The 13,643-nt window shown below is 33.9% G+C and overlaps 1 protein-coding gene across 2 annotated transcripts in view; it reads right to left on the reverse strand.

Annotated features, from left to right (window-relative positions):
- Positions 1-214: 214 nt before the first annotated feature.
- Positions 215-13,643, reverse strand: part of LOC115963765 (putative receptor-like protein kinase At4g00960) — a 46,043-nt gene continuing 32,614 nt past the window's right edge. Inside the window, exons 1-7 of one of the 2 annotated variants that reach the window (XM_031082913.1) lie at positions 3,129-4,257; positions 2,710-2,832; positions 2,118-2,245; positions 1,719-1,929; positions 1,354-1,591; positions 1,063-1,213; positions 215-682 (exon numbers count right to left, since the gene is read on the reverse strand). In XM_031082913.1, coding sequence (XP_030938773.1) covers positions 335-682; positions 1,063-1,213; positions 1,354-1,591; positions 1,719-1,929; positions 2,118-2,245; positions 2,710-2,832; positions 3,129-3,969 — 2,040 coding nt within the window. In that variant the 5' untranslated portion in view covers positions 3,970-4,257 and the 3' untranslated portion in view covers positions 215-334. Of the gene's footprint in view, positions 683-1,062; positions 1,214-1,353; positions 1,592-1,718; positions 1,930-2,117; positions 2,246-2,709; positions 2,833-3,128; positions 4,258-13,643 lie in introns of those variants that run through there. The other variant, XM_031082915.1, reaches the window with a different exon arrangement.

The following is a 13,643-nucleotide window of genomic DNA, read 5'->3' on the forward strand; positions in this document are numbered from 1 at the left end:
GAGAGCAATATTATTTGTAATGGGCTAAAAAAACCCCATGTTGAGACCTATGTTTTTGCATTAGGAGCTTCCATTGGATGCGAAACACGAGGAAAAGCAAATCAAGCATAGTGTTTGAGGACTTTGGCAATCAAACACAAAGTCCTCATCCAACACCATAATACAGTAAACAAATCCAAAATTACTTTTTTTGGGGGTCACTAAATAATACAGGTTTTGAAAATTGAAAAGAATGCTAAGTTGTTAATGTATTAATAACTCATATATTGTGCATTCTTCAATTGAAAAAACAAATAAGGAAAATAGTAGTATTAAATTTCAAATTCATTTAACACTAGCGAGGAGACAGCTCAGTGATTGACGCCTCATTTATTGAAGCTTGGACAGAGCTACCTTTAGATTGATTTGACTCCATTACCCTTGAATCATTCTCCCCTTGCAAGTGAATGTTTGATTCAATACCACTATTCATAAAAAATGCTGGTTCTAATGGTATTGGTAGAGTAATAGAGTAGCTATTAAGCATGAGAACAACGGATGCTATAGTTGGTCTAACAGCTACATTGTCTTGAACACATAGCAATCCAATGTGAATACATCTCATTATTTCAGTTGTCGAACCTGCCTTCAATGTGGGATCTACAAGATTTGAAATTATACCTTGTTTCCAATTTTTCCATGCCTGCAAGATAATTTAAAATGACAAATTAAGTATTGGAGAAAACATTATTTTTTTTTTTTAAAAAGAAATATATTTGGGATGTATTTCTTCATTTCCTTTAATCTCCTAATCCTTCATTTCCTATGTATTTGGTATAAAGCCAACTAGCTATACAAGCTACATCAATAATTTGACACTTTAAGGACATTATTAGTGCCATACTTAATAGGTACAGCCCAACAGGTAGCATGCTTGATACTCCACATCATAAACATAAAGATAAAGGGTATTGTTTCAAATTTCTCCACTCCAATTGAACCACATGGTAGGATTTGAACATGCAATCCTACCATTCCATACGGGGTATATGTGCCATTAGACCCAAAAATAAAAATACTTACATAGCTTAGAAGGTCCTCCATATTCTCTCCATTTCGGAAGGAGCTATTCTTTTTTCCACTTATTATCTCTAACACTAGCACACCAAAACTAAAGACATCAGACTTTACTGAGAATTGTCCATGCATTGCATACTCTGGAGCCATATATCCACTGCACATTCACAATCATTTTCAACAATATTTATTAGCACTTTCATATTGTTTCTTTTGTTACAATGTAAACATCAAGTATGCCTATGTAAGATACTTACTAGATTGTCAAAAAAAAAAAAAAAAAAGTACAATACTTACTAGGTCCCCACAATTCTACTTGTATTGTCTGCGCTTTGATCAAGTTCAAACAATCTTGCCATACCAAAATCTGAAATTTTTGGATTCATTTCAGAATCTAATAGGATATTGCTTGCTTTGAGATCCCGATGAATAATACGAAGTCGAGAATCTTCATGAAGGTAGAGAAGACCTCGAGCAATGTCTCCTATTATTTTGTAGCGTCTTGCCCAATCCAATTTTGCACGCTTGATTGGATCTACACAAAGTCAATCAAATATATTATATTGGACTAAAATGTGAAGGAAATCTATCCACAAAAGACATGTAATCAAAATAAATTACAATGAATATAAGTTGAAATAAAGGTAGAAGGTAAATCATACCAAAAATGAAGTGGTCAAGACTTCCATTGGGCATAAACTCGTAAATTAAAAGCCTTTCTATTCCTTCCAAGCAAAATCCTAGGAGTCTAACTAAATTTCGATGTTGAAGCTTGGCAACTAACAAAACTTCATTCTTAAATTCAAGATCTCCTTGTCCCAAATTTTTTGAAAGCCTTTTCACAGCAATAACTTGTCCGTCAGAGAGTTTTCCCTGAAAATGTATTAGATTAAAACATATTTAAACCTTTGGACTTAACGTGTGCATCCTGACTACAAACTTTTACAATTTGGGGTGGGGATGGGAGGGAAACTGCTTGAATCAATAGCCTACTTCAATCATGAGGCTGGTCTTGCCCATTAAAATATCCTTTTTAAGGCTATTGATAATGTTAGGTTTACCTTGTAAACAACACCAAATCCACCTTGTCCAAGCTTATTTGCATCAGAAAAGTCATCTGTTGCAACTTTAATAGTGCCAAAGCCTAATTGCAAAGATTCCACACTTCTAATCTCATCCACAGATTCACCTGAACAAGACATTAGTGCATTATTTAAAACCAACACAATTTAAAATACGTGCATGCAACAGCAATAACCTCTAAAAACTAATTATTTATCAAAATCTTCTAGATAGGAAAGTCATGTCTATTAGTATATAATAACTTTTTGTTTGCTTTAGTGCAAGTCAATTTATTGACGGAACACATTGATTATTATTAATTTGTAGTAGCTAAGTATCATTTTATGAAAAATAATAAATAAATCCCCAAAGTATGCCGTGATTTACGTTAATACTTGCTGGGAAATTTGTCCTCATAGGCTCATAATATAGGTGGAATTTTTTACTCCCACAAATATCACACATACCTGAGAACTTTAGGAAGCACATCTATGTAACCAAGCCCATAATTTCTGACATTTTTTGTTATTATCTTTGCAATAATTCAAATTTTGGGATAACAAAAAGAAATAAATGAATTATTTTACTTACTTTGTGGTTTCTCCCTTGGTTTCCTGACTCTTAAGAAGATGCAGAAAGAGATTATAATTAGTACCACAAAAGAAATAATGGGTACAACAATGATGACTATTCGAGATTTGTTACTCTCCTTTCCTGCAAAAACCAGAAATATGTTTACTTAAAAATTCTGACAGATGTATGTTAAAAGTTTCAAATGGATACATGGAAAGAGTCACAAAATTAAAATTAAGTTCGAAACTTGAGAATTTATAGGGAAAGTAATAAGGACCCATTTATAAAGAGTTGTAAGCTTTTGACCTTATTTGCTTCTATACAGCTTTTCAAAATCTTTTTTTTTTTTCTTTAATCAACATTCAGCAAAGCAAATGTGTATTCACCAAAAGGTTGCATCCAAATTGATTACATTTTAAGCTTAATGGCATTGTTACCTTTTGCAGCAGGGGTGTTGTTTGATGCCGGAGGAGATACTGATGGTACTGGAGGCGGTGGTGGAGACAGTGATGGTGATGATGCCTTATCAGCTGTGGCATTATAGAAGAGATAGATCTCATACCTTAAATTACAGCTGGGTCTGACAACTCTCCCACCTTGCCTCCCATCACAACAGTTTGGTAAAAGCTCCGTAGCTGTGCGATTCAAGCAATCTCTGCAATCTTGCACAGACAAATCAGGTGTGCATTGCGCAAGTGAATATAGTGTTTGGGAGTCTGGTGCTGTTGTATTTCCCACTGCAAACTTACGAAGAGAACCACCTGCTGCAGCTTGACTAATTTGGCTACCCAACAAGGTCGTCAGGTCCTGACGGAACTGTTCATAATTGGATGATACGTTATCCACGTTCCTCATAACGAAAGCAGGGCTACCTACCATGATGCCAAATATGTCACGGAATGAGTAGCGTAACAGGCAATAGTCAAACCCTCCTATTGCTTCCTTCTGAGTGGGACAAAGCAGAGTGAGAAGATTTGTAGCGTTCTTGAGGCAACTAAGGCAAATATCTGGGTTGACATCTCCTCTACAAAGTCCAATTGAATAAACTTGGTCAGGGCTTTTGCCATAAGAAAAATTGTAGAACCCATAGTCAATTTCAGTGTTGGAAGAGAGGGAGTAGAGGACTCGATTGAGGTTTGCTTTGTAGGTACTGTTGCTTGTGTAGTTACCATTGTCTGAACAATTATAGTATAGGAAGTATCGCTGCTGAGCAAAGGCTTGAGAAATCAGTATGCAAATGGAAAAGAGGAAGACAAGTCTCGAAGAAACCATTGCCATGTGTTTAAGGCCAGACTTGGTATAAGAAACTTATCAATTAGGCTTTTGGAGAGAGGGGTGAACTAGTGGGCTGAGTAAAGACTTTGAAGAAAAGGAAGTCCATGATTTTTTTTTGAAACATTCAACCGTTTGTTTCTCGATGCTTTTCTGCCAAACTAACGTGTCCAATTTTTCTATGTAATTATGAGTGCAAGACTGTAAGGGCATTAGAAGAATTGACCAACAGCGTAAGTCCTTTCGGAACGTTTATAATGAACAATATTCCACAGCTAGATATGACCTTTTTTTTTCTTTGATTTGGTACAGGGGATAATTACTAGTAAAGCATTACATGTTTAAAATAAAAATTATAAGTTTATTAGAACTTTTGGGAATTCAGGTCTTGCTTGCACCACTTGGCACCTTCATTGCCACTTGACTTGGTGGGGACTGGCAAAAATAGTCAGTCAACAATACAGGTTTATTGGGACCAGTGGACTCCCATCCCATTCAACACGGCCCATGGAATGTCATCTAAGAGAATCAACAAGATACAATAAATAATGGGAGCAAAAGAAAAAAGAAATAGTAAGTTAAGCAAAACATTATCTAATTTAAAACATTACACGAAATTTCTAAAACTTTTCTAATTTGATATTTTTCAATTTTTTGTGTTTAAATCCCTCTCTCCGAACTAGGGCTATCCACAAGTTAGGTCATTGAGTTTGGGCTCAACCCTTGGATCCGACCTGATTGGGAGGAACATTTCTCAACCCACCATTGATTGAAAAAGTTGATTGGATTAGATAGATCAAGCCTTCGAATGGTAGCAGTAGGTTTGGTTGGTGTTGTAGATCTAAAAAACAACAACAATCCGGTAAGATAAATGTGAAAATCTAGTGAAATTTCACTAGATCTTGCGAAAATATCACCAGATCTGATGAGATATTGCTAGATTCAATCGAAATTTAGCCGAATCTAGCTGAGATCTTGCTAGAAATGGATAATAGCTCACTAGATTTGGCAAATCTTGCCGAAAAAAGGTCTCCTAAACAATCAGTTTGAGTTTTTCAAGTTTTAGGGGAGGAGATCCACAACCAACCCACGGGCATCGATTTGTGTAGAAAAAACCCACTACCAATTGCCAAAGTAGTCAAGTAGGGGTGGCAATTGACTAGGATCCAATCGGATTTTTCAAGTAGGTCAGGTAGGGATAGCAATTTTTCCCCGCCCCGCTTAACATGCCCCTCCCCGCTTCACTTGGCGCGGGTTTTCCCCGCCCCACAAAGCTGGCAGGGCGGGATGGGGCAAGATTTTAGCCCCACACCACGGGGCAGGGCGGGGATGGGTTTAGACTTTGTAGACTCACCCTGCCCCGCCCCTTCCCGTCCCCACCCCGTCCCACATTGCTAAGGGTTATAATTATAAATTTTTCATACCCTAAAACCCTACTATTTAAACAAACATATTAATATTAGCTTATTTTATTCTACCCAATGTGGTTCTCTGCCTTTATTTTGTCATGTGTTATATTATGAGTTTTTTTTTTTTTTTTTAATGATTGTCTTGTTAAACACTTGGATATATTATTCAATTTTTTCTAAAAATTGATTTGATTTGATGGGATAAATTTAGTTATAATTTCAAGTATATTTTTATTAATGAAATAGGTTTCATTAAAAAAATTGTACTACTTGTAGGGAAAATTAACAAAAAAATAGAATTTTACAGGATGGGATGGGGCGGGGCTTCGTGAGGCCCCAAGGGGTGGAGATGGGGCAAGAAAATTTTCTTCGTCATGCGAGGCAGGCCAGGGATGGGGCAAGACAAAATCTTGCAGGGTGGGGGTGAAGACCCCATCCTTCGAACTCGCCCCGCCCCATTGCCATCCCTACAGTCCTCAATTGGTTTTAGATGTTTGTCTATAATAATAATAACTGCATTGATTAGGAGAAAGAGTCATTATAATTTAGGCTAAAATACAAAACTCACCCCCTATGTGTCACCATAATTCATTTCAATACTCTAACTCTACTTTTGTTCAATTCAGTTCTCTAAGTTTTAAAAGTATTCAATTAAGACCTTAGTTAGTATTCCATTAAACTGTCTATTAACTCTCATTAAAATTGCATTTGTTTGGGTCTTTCACAATATTTAATTAATAATATTATCATTTTATTATTTCTTTTGAAACAGAAGATAGAATTTTATATATAAAAGTAAGAAAAGACTGAACAAAGAAGCCTGGACCCAGCAACTGAGAATGATAGATGACACCATAGGGTCACACTATGAATTCTCAATCCATTCCCCTAGTGCCAATAAGAGTTTGGAGCTATTATTAGAAGATACCAGTCAATAATCCAAGAACTTGAAAGTGATCTTGTTTGAAAATTGAATCGTAAAGAAATATACTTTCGAATTAGTGAATCTAATTTCTGCAATGACAAAGACTGAGTAGGCCTACATCCTTGTTATTTCCTTCAACTTGCTAACAACTACCTAAATAATTTGAGTTTGAGTCAATCAATGCTTTAATTTTCTACATTGAGGTGATTGTTGAAGAACACCGATTCATGCACATTCATATTTTGGTTAGACCTTTATTTTTTTGCAATAGATGCTGAAACATTAATTCTATGAAGTAAAGATAGTTGCATACTGGAGAACGAATGCGCGTGAAAGACTTAAAAGGAAAACACAAGAATAGACTTAGCATTCGACGCATGAATTTTATGTTAGGACCCTATTTCCACATTGACATGATATGGATTGATTGGAGCTATATTGTTTGCATTGCCTTGCTAAAAGCAACCAATGCATTATTGAAGGTATCTACTAAAATATCTAAATTTCCACATTCACATGAATTGGTGTACTTTTTAAAACTTTGATGGAGACATGCCGTTTAGTGTACTCAAATTGCATTTTCAAGTCTCAAGTAATAATTCATGAACAAGGATGATTGAATCTCAACAAAATGTTTTAAAATTAGAAAACCCCTCTAAAAAGTTTGTTTCAGCCATTGATTTCGGTGTTAGAATTGAACTAACCCAATCTAGCAAGTGTATCAAAAAATAAATAAATTTTAACTTATAACTTTAAGTGAGATTAAAATGTGGGTAGACATATAGGTCTAAGCAATTTTTTTTTTAAGGAAATATTGGCAGTTGTGTTTGTGAACAGTTAAAAGTCTTAAGTTTTAAAATTTTAGATAAGTTAAAACTTAAGACTTTTAAAGTTTAGTTAAGGAGTAACTGAGTAAGAGAGATTTCTAAACAATTTTAAAAGTTTTATTTTTTCAAAAAATAAAAGAAAATATAAGGATTAGAACGTGTATGTGGTGGTGGACGTTTGTACTTTGTATTTGTGTAGAAGTTGAGTATTTTAAATTTTAAATAGGTATGCTAAATTTTAGGAAAATGAGGTGAATTCTGTATTTTTAATTTTACAAAGAATTAGTTTCAAAAAAAAAATTTACAAAGAATTTTTTAAATGACTTTTATACCCTTATTTATTTATTAGTTTAAAATAATGTTAGGTAATGCTTAAGCGTGATTTTGAGAATTCAGAGAACAGGTAACTAACTTTGTGAATCCACAACTTCCTTATTTAAGGTTAATTTACCAATCATGCATAAGTCCTACAGAAGATATATATATTCTATTACCGGCAATTATCTAGAAGTCTACAGAAGACCCAAATCAATGATAATGACTATTTTCGACAGAAGTCCAGGCGTAGAAGTTGGGAAGTAGCAAATCATGTCCATAATTGATTGATTTCGTTTTTAGTTATTTCCTTATTTGTATCTTAGCAAATCACGTCCTTAATTCATTTAGCTATGCCATGGGGCCCCAACCTTCCTATGCATCATATGTAGTCCCAATGTCCCATCCCACTCTATTAACATTTATAATTAAAAATAAAAATAAAAAAAAGGGAAAAAAAACATTGTTTTATTCAGTGATAGGCAATTTTGAAGTGATCGACAATTTTGTCTTAACGAAAGGACTTTCTTCAATAGATGACGTGTGAAAGTGACCCTGTTTGCAAATTGAAACTTGGAGAAATATACATCTTTTTTTCCCTTCAACTTGCAAAAAAATGTCGTAAATAATATGGGTCGGTCATTGCATGCCTTATATTTCCACATTCAGGTGATCGTTGAAGAACACCGATCCACATTCATATTTTGATCCAACATGGTTTTCACATCATAATAGAATACTTGCAGACAGGAGAAAGAATGTGAGTGAAAGACTTGAAGGAAAACGCAAAACTTGAATTAGCATTTAGCGCATGAATTTAAAGCTTGGACTCTTATTTCAACAATGACATGATATGGATTTAGTAGGCCTTTATTAATTGTATGCATTTCCTTGCTGAAAGCAACCAATGCATTATTAAAGGTAACTAAGAAAATTTCTAAATTTCCAAATTCACATGAATTGGTGTAATTTTAAACTTTGATGGAGACATGCCATTTGAGGAAGGCAATTTTGCCCTGCCCCTCCCAGCTCCGCCCCACATGGGTTTTCCCTGCCCCGCAAAGGTGGTGGGGTGGGGATGGAGCAAGATTTTAGCCCTGCACCACGGGGCGGGGCAGGGATGGGTTTAGACTTTTTAGACCCACCCCACCCTGTCCCTTCCCATCCCTGTCCCACCCTGTGTTGCTAAGGGTTATAATTGTAAATTTTTCATACCCTAAAACCCTACTATTTAAACAAACATATCAATATTAGCTTATTTTATTCTACCAAATGTGGTTTTTTGCCTTTATTTTGTTATGTGTTATACTATGAGATTTTTTTTTTTTTTTTTTTTTGGTGATTTTCTTGTTAAACACTTGGATATATTATTCAATTTTTTTCTAAAAATTGATTTGATTTGATGTGATAAATTTAGTTGTAATTTTAAGTATATTTCTATTAATGAAATAGGTTTCATTAAAAAAAATTGTACTAATTGTAGGGAAAATTTAAAAAAAAAAAGTAGGGTTTTACGAGGTGGGGCGGGGCTTCGCGGGGCCCTAAGGGACAGGGATGGGGTGAGAAAGGTTTCCCCATCATGCGGGGTGGGGTGGGGATGGGGCAAGACAATACCATGCAGGGCGGGGACGAAGACCCCATCCTTCGACCCCGTCCCGCCCCGCCCTATTGCCATCCCTAAGGTCAGGTCTGTGGGTGAGGTAGACAACCCTTCCCCCACTATTGTATTATAAAAAATAAGAAAAACAAAAGGAAATGCCTCGAATTTTTTTAATATATTTTATAACTCATAAAAAAAACTATTAAGCATGATTCTAACATTTGTATCACAATCATAACATTTAGTTTGAAAAGGATGTGCGAATATATAAATCAATAACTACTTAATTTATAAAAAATAAATAAAAATATGACTAACTACCTTATTTTCTATAGAGTAATATAGAAGGAACATATTTGCATACTCTACCAAAATTTAAAAGCTAATTGATAGTATTATCCTGTATATCTGATTCCTGAACGTTATATATGTAACTGATTTTAGACATTCAAAAAATTAAAAAAGAAAGAAATATATTTATATATATATATATATAGAGAGAGAGAGAGAGAGAGAGAGAGAGAGAGAGAGAGAGAGAGTAATATCTATATCTTGACAAATGCAATTAATAAAACTAAACCATATTTTTATTATCCTTTCAATGCAAACCATTAAACTTTCAAAGCTCAACATTTTTATCCTATTAAAATAAAATAAAATCCCTCATTACAAATATGATATGGTTATTTAATTATAATATTTATAATTCAGACAAAGTTTAGCTATAAAATTAGTAGTAACTTAAGGTTACAACCTTACTCAATAAAATAAACATTACTACATATTTTGAAAATCTAACCATTGAATTACATGTTCTTTACCCTCTTAATACACATGTCAAATTTTGTGTCAATTGGATATTATTTACTACATAATCTATAAGCTTATATTTTATGCATAATTTTAAACTATAAAAACTTGCAATTTAAAAAATTTATTGATGACATAGGTATTGATCTTTAATTTTCTTGAAATTTTGCAAGCATGGTGGATACAAGAATAAGATGTAATCCAATGGTGGATTTGTCAAAATTCATCTCCAATAGAAATATATTGAGTAAGGTTTTAGTTTAAGGTTACAATCAATTTTGTAGCTAAACCTTATCGTTATAATTATACAGAGATTACAAGTTAGCTTCTAATGAAGAAAAAACCTTGATATCCAATTTGCTAGTCTCTAATGCGAAATTCTTGTAACAAATAGAGTTGGGCAAGTTAGAGTTTGACTTATTAGGTCTTTAATGTGTCAACTCAATCCATTATAACTTGCATTTTTTTTTTTTTTTTTTGCACTAAAAAAAAAAATTACAAAACAAAACCATTGAACTACATAGGCAACCCTCATTTTCTTCATCATGTATTCAATTTCCGTCTCTCTAAAATATAAATAAATAAATAAATAAAGTTTTTGCAAGTTCCCGAACTACTCCATATTCTATACAGCGATTAATGAACACTATGGGAAGAAAAATGATCAAGATATATGTGTGTGTGTGTGTGTGTGTGTGTGTGTGTGTGTGTGTGTGTTTGGTTGAAGGGAAGCTGGAGGGAAAGCAAGGGATGGCAAAGGTAGGAAGGAAAAGAAAATTCCTTTATTTGTTTGGAGAGAAATGGAACGAGGGAAAGGAAAATGCAGAGTTCTCCATAGTTTCCTCCCAAATTGGAAGGAAATAGAGAGAAGAGAGAATCTGTACTAGAGCATGAGGATTTTTTTTCCTTTCCTTTCTCCCTTGTAAACCAAACACTTCAAATGCAAGGTACTCTCATTTCTTTTTCCTTCTTTTCATTTCAACCAAAATAAATGTTCTAAAATTAGTAACTTAGAATTTCAATCTAGTAATATGTAACCATGAAAATGGCTACAACCATCATAAACAAATGAAACATTACATGATATCATACAACCATATCTTGAATATACATCAAATTAATTTTATACAAAATCCAACAGAATGGTCATCAAATGTTGGGCGTTATGGAGCCTAATTTGTGTTTGATCCAGATTATGACCCGACCCGAAATAATATTGTGAGTGACTGCAAAGCTTCCTCAATGAGGAGATGGTGCTCTCAAAAAAGAGATTTGGGTGCTTGTAAGGGCACCTCTCTTTTTGGGTAAGTGGTGTGGAGTCGCCACTTATTTTTTATACAAAAAAATAAGAAAAAAATAAAATACAAAACACATGATCAAAATGCTTCATTGTCATTGATTGAATAGAAATGAATACAAGCTTGATAAAATGAATCTTACAAGGCTTAGAGTCCTAGTTACAATCTACCAAAAGAATACATGCCTTTTTGTCCTAGCTACAATCTACCCAAAGATAAAAGAAAGACAAAGCACAGGTCTACCTATCCAAAAGAACTAAATTCGGAGGCTAGGTTTTAGAATGGGAAGGTGTTAGGCACCTATTTCGCCCAGACAGAGTCTAGTCTTCTAGACTCTAATGACCAATATACCCTTTATGCATGATATGAATGATATGTTGAACATACATGACAAACATTGACCAAAACTAACTCACATAAACTTATCTTATGAATGTGTCCTCTCTTTTAGGAAATAAAAAATAAAAATCAAATCTGTTTTTGTGAATAAAAAAGTTTGATTTGATTCATTAAAAAAATAACCAGGTCTGTTTTTGTGTAGATAAAATAAAATTAGTTTTGTGAAGAAAATCATATCTGTTTTTGTGTAAATAGAAAGAACAAGATTTTTGTAAAAAATGTCAGATCTCTTTTGGAGCAAAGTAAAAAAATGGTGGTTTTTATTTAGAAAAATCAGATCTATTTTGGTGAATAAGAAAATTTAGATCTTTAGAGAAAAAAAAAATCAAATCTGTTTTTTATGAATAAAATAAGAAAAAGAATTTTTTAGAAGAGGAACTACACCCATGAAATAAATCTATGTTACATGCATCAATCAAAAATCATCTCAACTTTTAACTTCTTCTTTTAAATTTCAATATCTGCTATTTTGCGACAAAGAAAATTTTCTTTAAAAAAAATTTGATCTGTATCTAATGAAAATACAGATCAGTTTTCTATGTAAAAAAATCAGATCTGTATTTAATGAAAATACAGATCAGTATTGATGTGTTTTGAAAAAATTAGATTTGAAAAATTCAGATCAGTTTTAGTTTTTTTTTTTTTAAATCTTTGTTAATTAGTAGATTTTTGAGACTCAAAAGAGAAATCATAACAACAAAAATACATTAAGAACATGTTTTAAGAAAGGTTTAAACAACACATGGAAATGACATCAGTTTCAAAAATAATAAAAACATCACAAACTTATTCATGCATCATCAAGTAGAATTAATAAAAAGGAACAGAAAAAGAAAAGAAAAACTACCACTTGCATGAGCATGCTCTTCTTAGTGAGGGAATATTTTAGGGTTCAAAGAAATTTATTCAATTCTCTTTGAAACCTGAAATATTTTCCTTACAGAAAAGAAATTCCTAAGGTCAAAGCCTCTAGAACATCTTTAACGTAAGAGAGAAAATAAAAAAAGAGAAGAGTCAGAAAGAGGGGAGTCAGAGAGCGTAATAAAAAAAAAAGTGTTGAATTTTGAGAGGTCTCCTCTATTTATAAAGACTGAGATGTTTGAAAAATTAGCTAAATGATCAAAGTACAAACTGAGGCACGTCCTTATCACTAAAAAATTTAAAAGAATGAGTTTTATCTCAATCCAAGTGCCCTCGGGTTGTGGCCTGTGTTTATGCCAGTGATCGACATTTAAATTGCTTCACATCGGATCATCGTCCCATTCTTTTGTCTTTGGATGTAGGTGGGGAGCATCACAAGTGGCGTCGTGAACCTTTTAGATTTGAAGCTATGTGAGTTTTGAATCCTGGGTGTAAGGATACTATTACCCGAGCTTGGGATTGCTCTCCTAGTGGAACACCTATGTACGCCACGGCTTTGAAATTGAAAAAATGTAAACAGGGTCTGAAAGCAAGGAGTCGAGAACACTTTGGGCATGTGAAGAGTAGTATTAAGTAGACCAAGGAGCAGCTTTGGAGGGCTGAAGATGTCTCGACCAGATCTGGGAATTGTGAGGAGGTTGATCGGCTGAAGAAAGAGTTAAATGTTTTATATGACAATGAAGAAAAAATGTGGCAACAAAGGTCTCGGATACAATGGTTGAAGAATGGGGATCCGAATACTCATTTTTTTCATGGGTCTACAACACAGAGGAAAAGGTATAATTTTATTAAGGGGTTGCGGGATGAGCAAAGAGTGATGCTAGAGGATGAAGGGGCTGTTTTGGCCTTCCTTGTTGAGTACTACACTAAACTTTTTACCTCTTCTAACCCACAGGATTTAGATCGCATTTTGGATGGAGTTCAATTTGTGGTTATTGATGAGATGAGAGAAGAGCTTGGAAAACCCTATACTAGTGAGGAGGTTGGTGAAGCTATAAGGCAGATGGCACCACTTAAAGCTCTAGGCCCGGATGATATGCCCCCGTTGTTCTACCAAAGTTACTGGACAGACGTAGGTATGGACGTTACTCAGGCTGCGTTGTCAAGTTTAAATTCGGGGTCTGTTCTTAAATCTATTAATCATACCTTTATTACGTTAATCCCTAAAGTTCATAA

The sequence above is a fragment of the Quercus lobata genome, chromosome 10 (assembly GCF_001633185.2).
Source record: "Quercus lobata isolate SW786 chromosome 10, ValleyOak3.0 Primary Assembly, whole genome shotgun sequence".
NCBI lineage: Eukaryota > Viridiplantae > Streptophyta > Magnoliopsida > Fagales > Fagaceae > Quercus > Quercus lobata.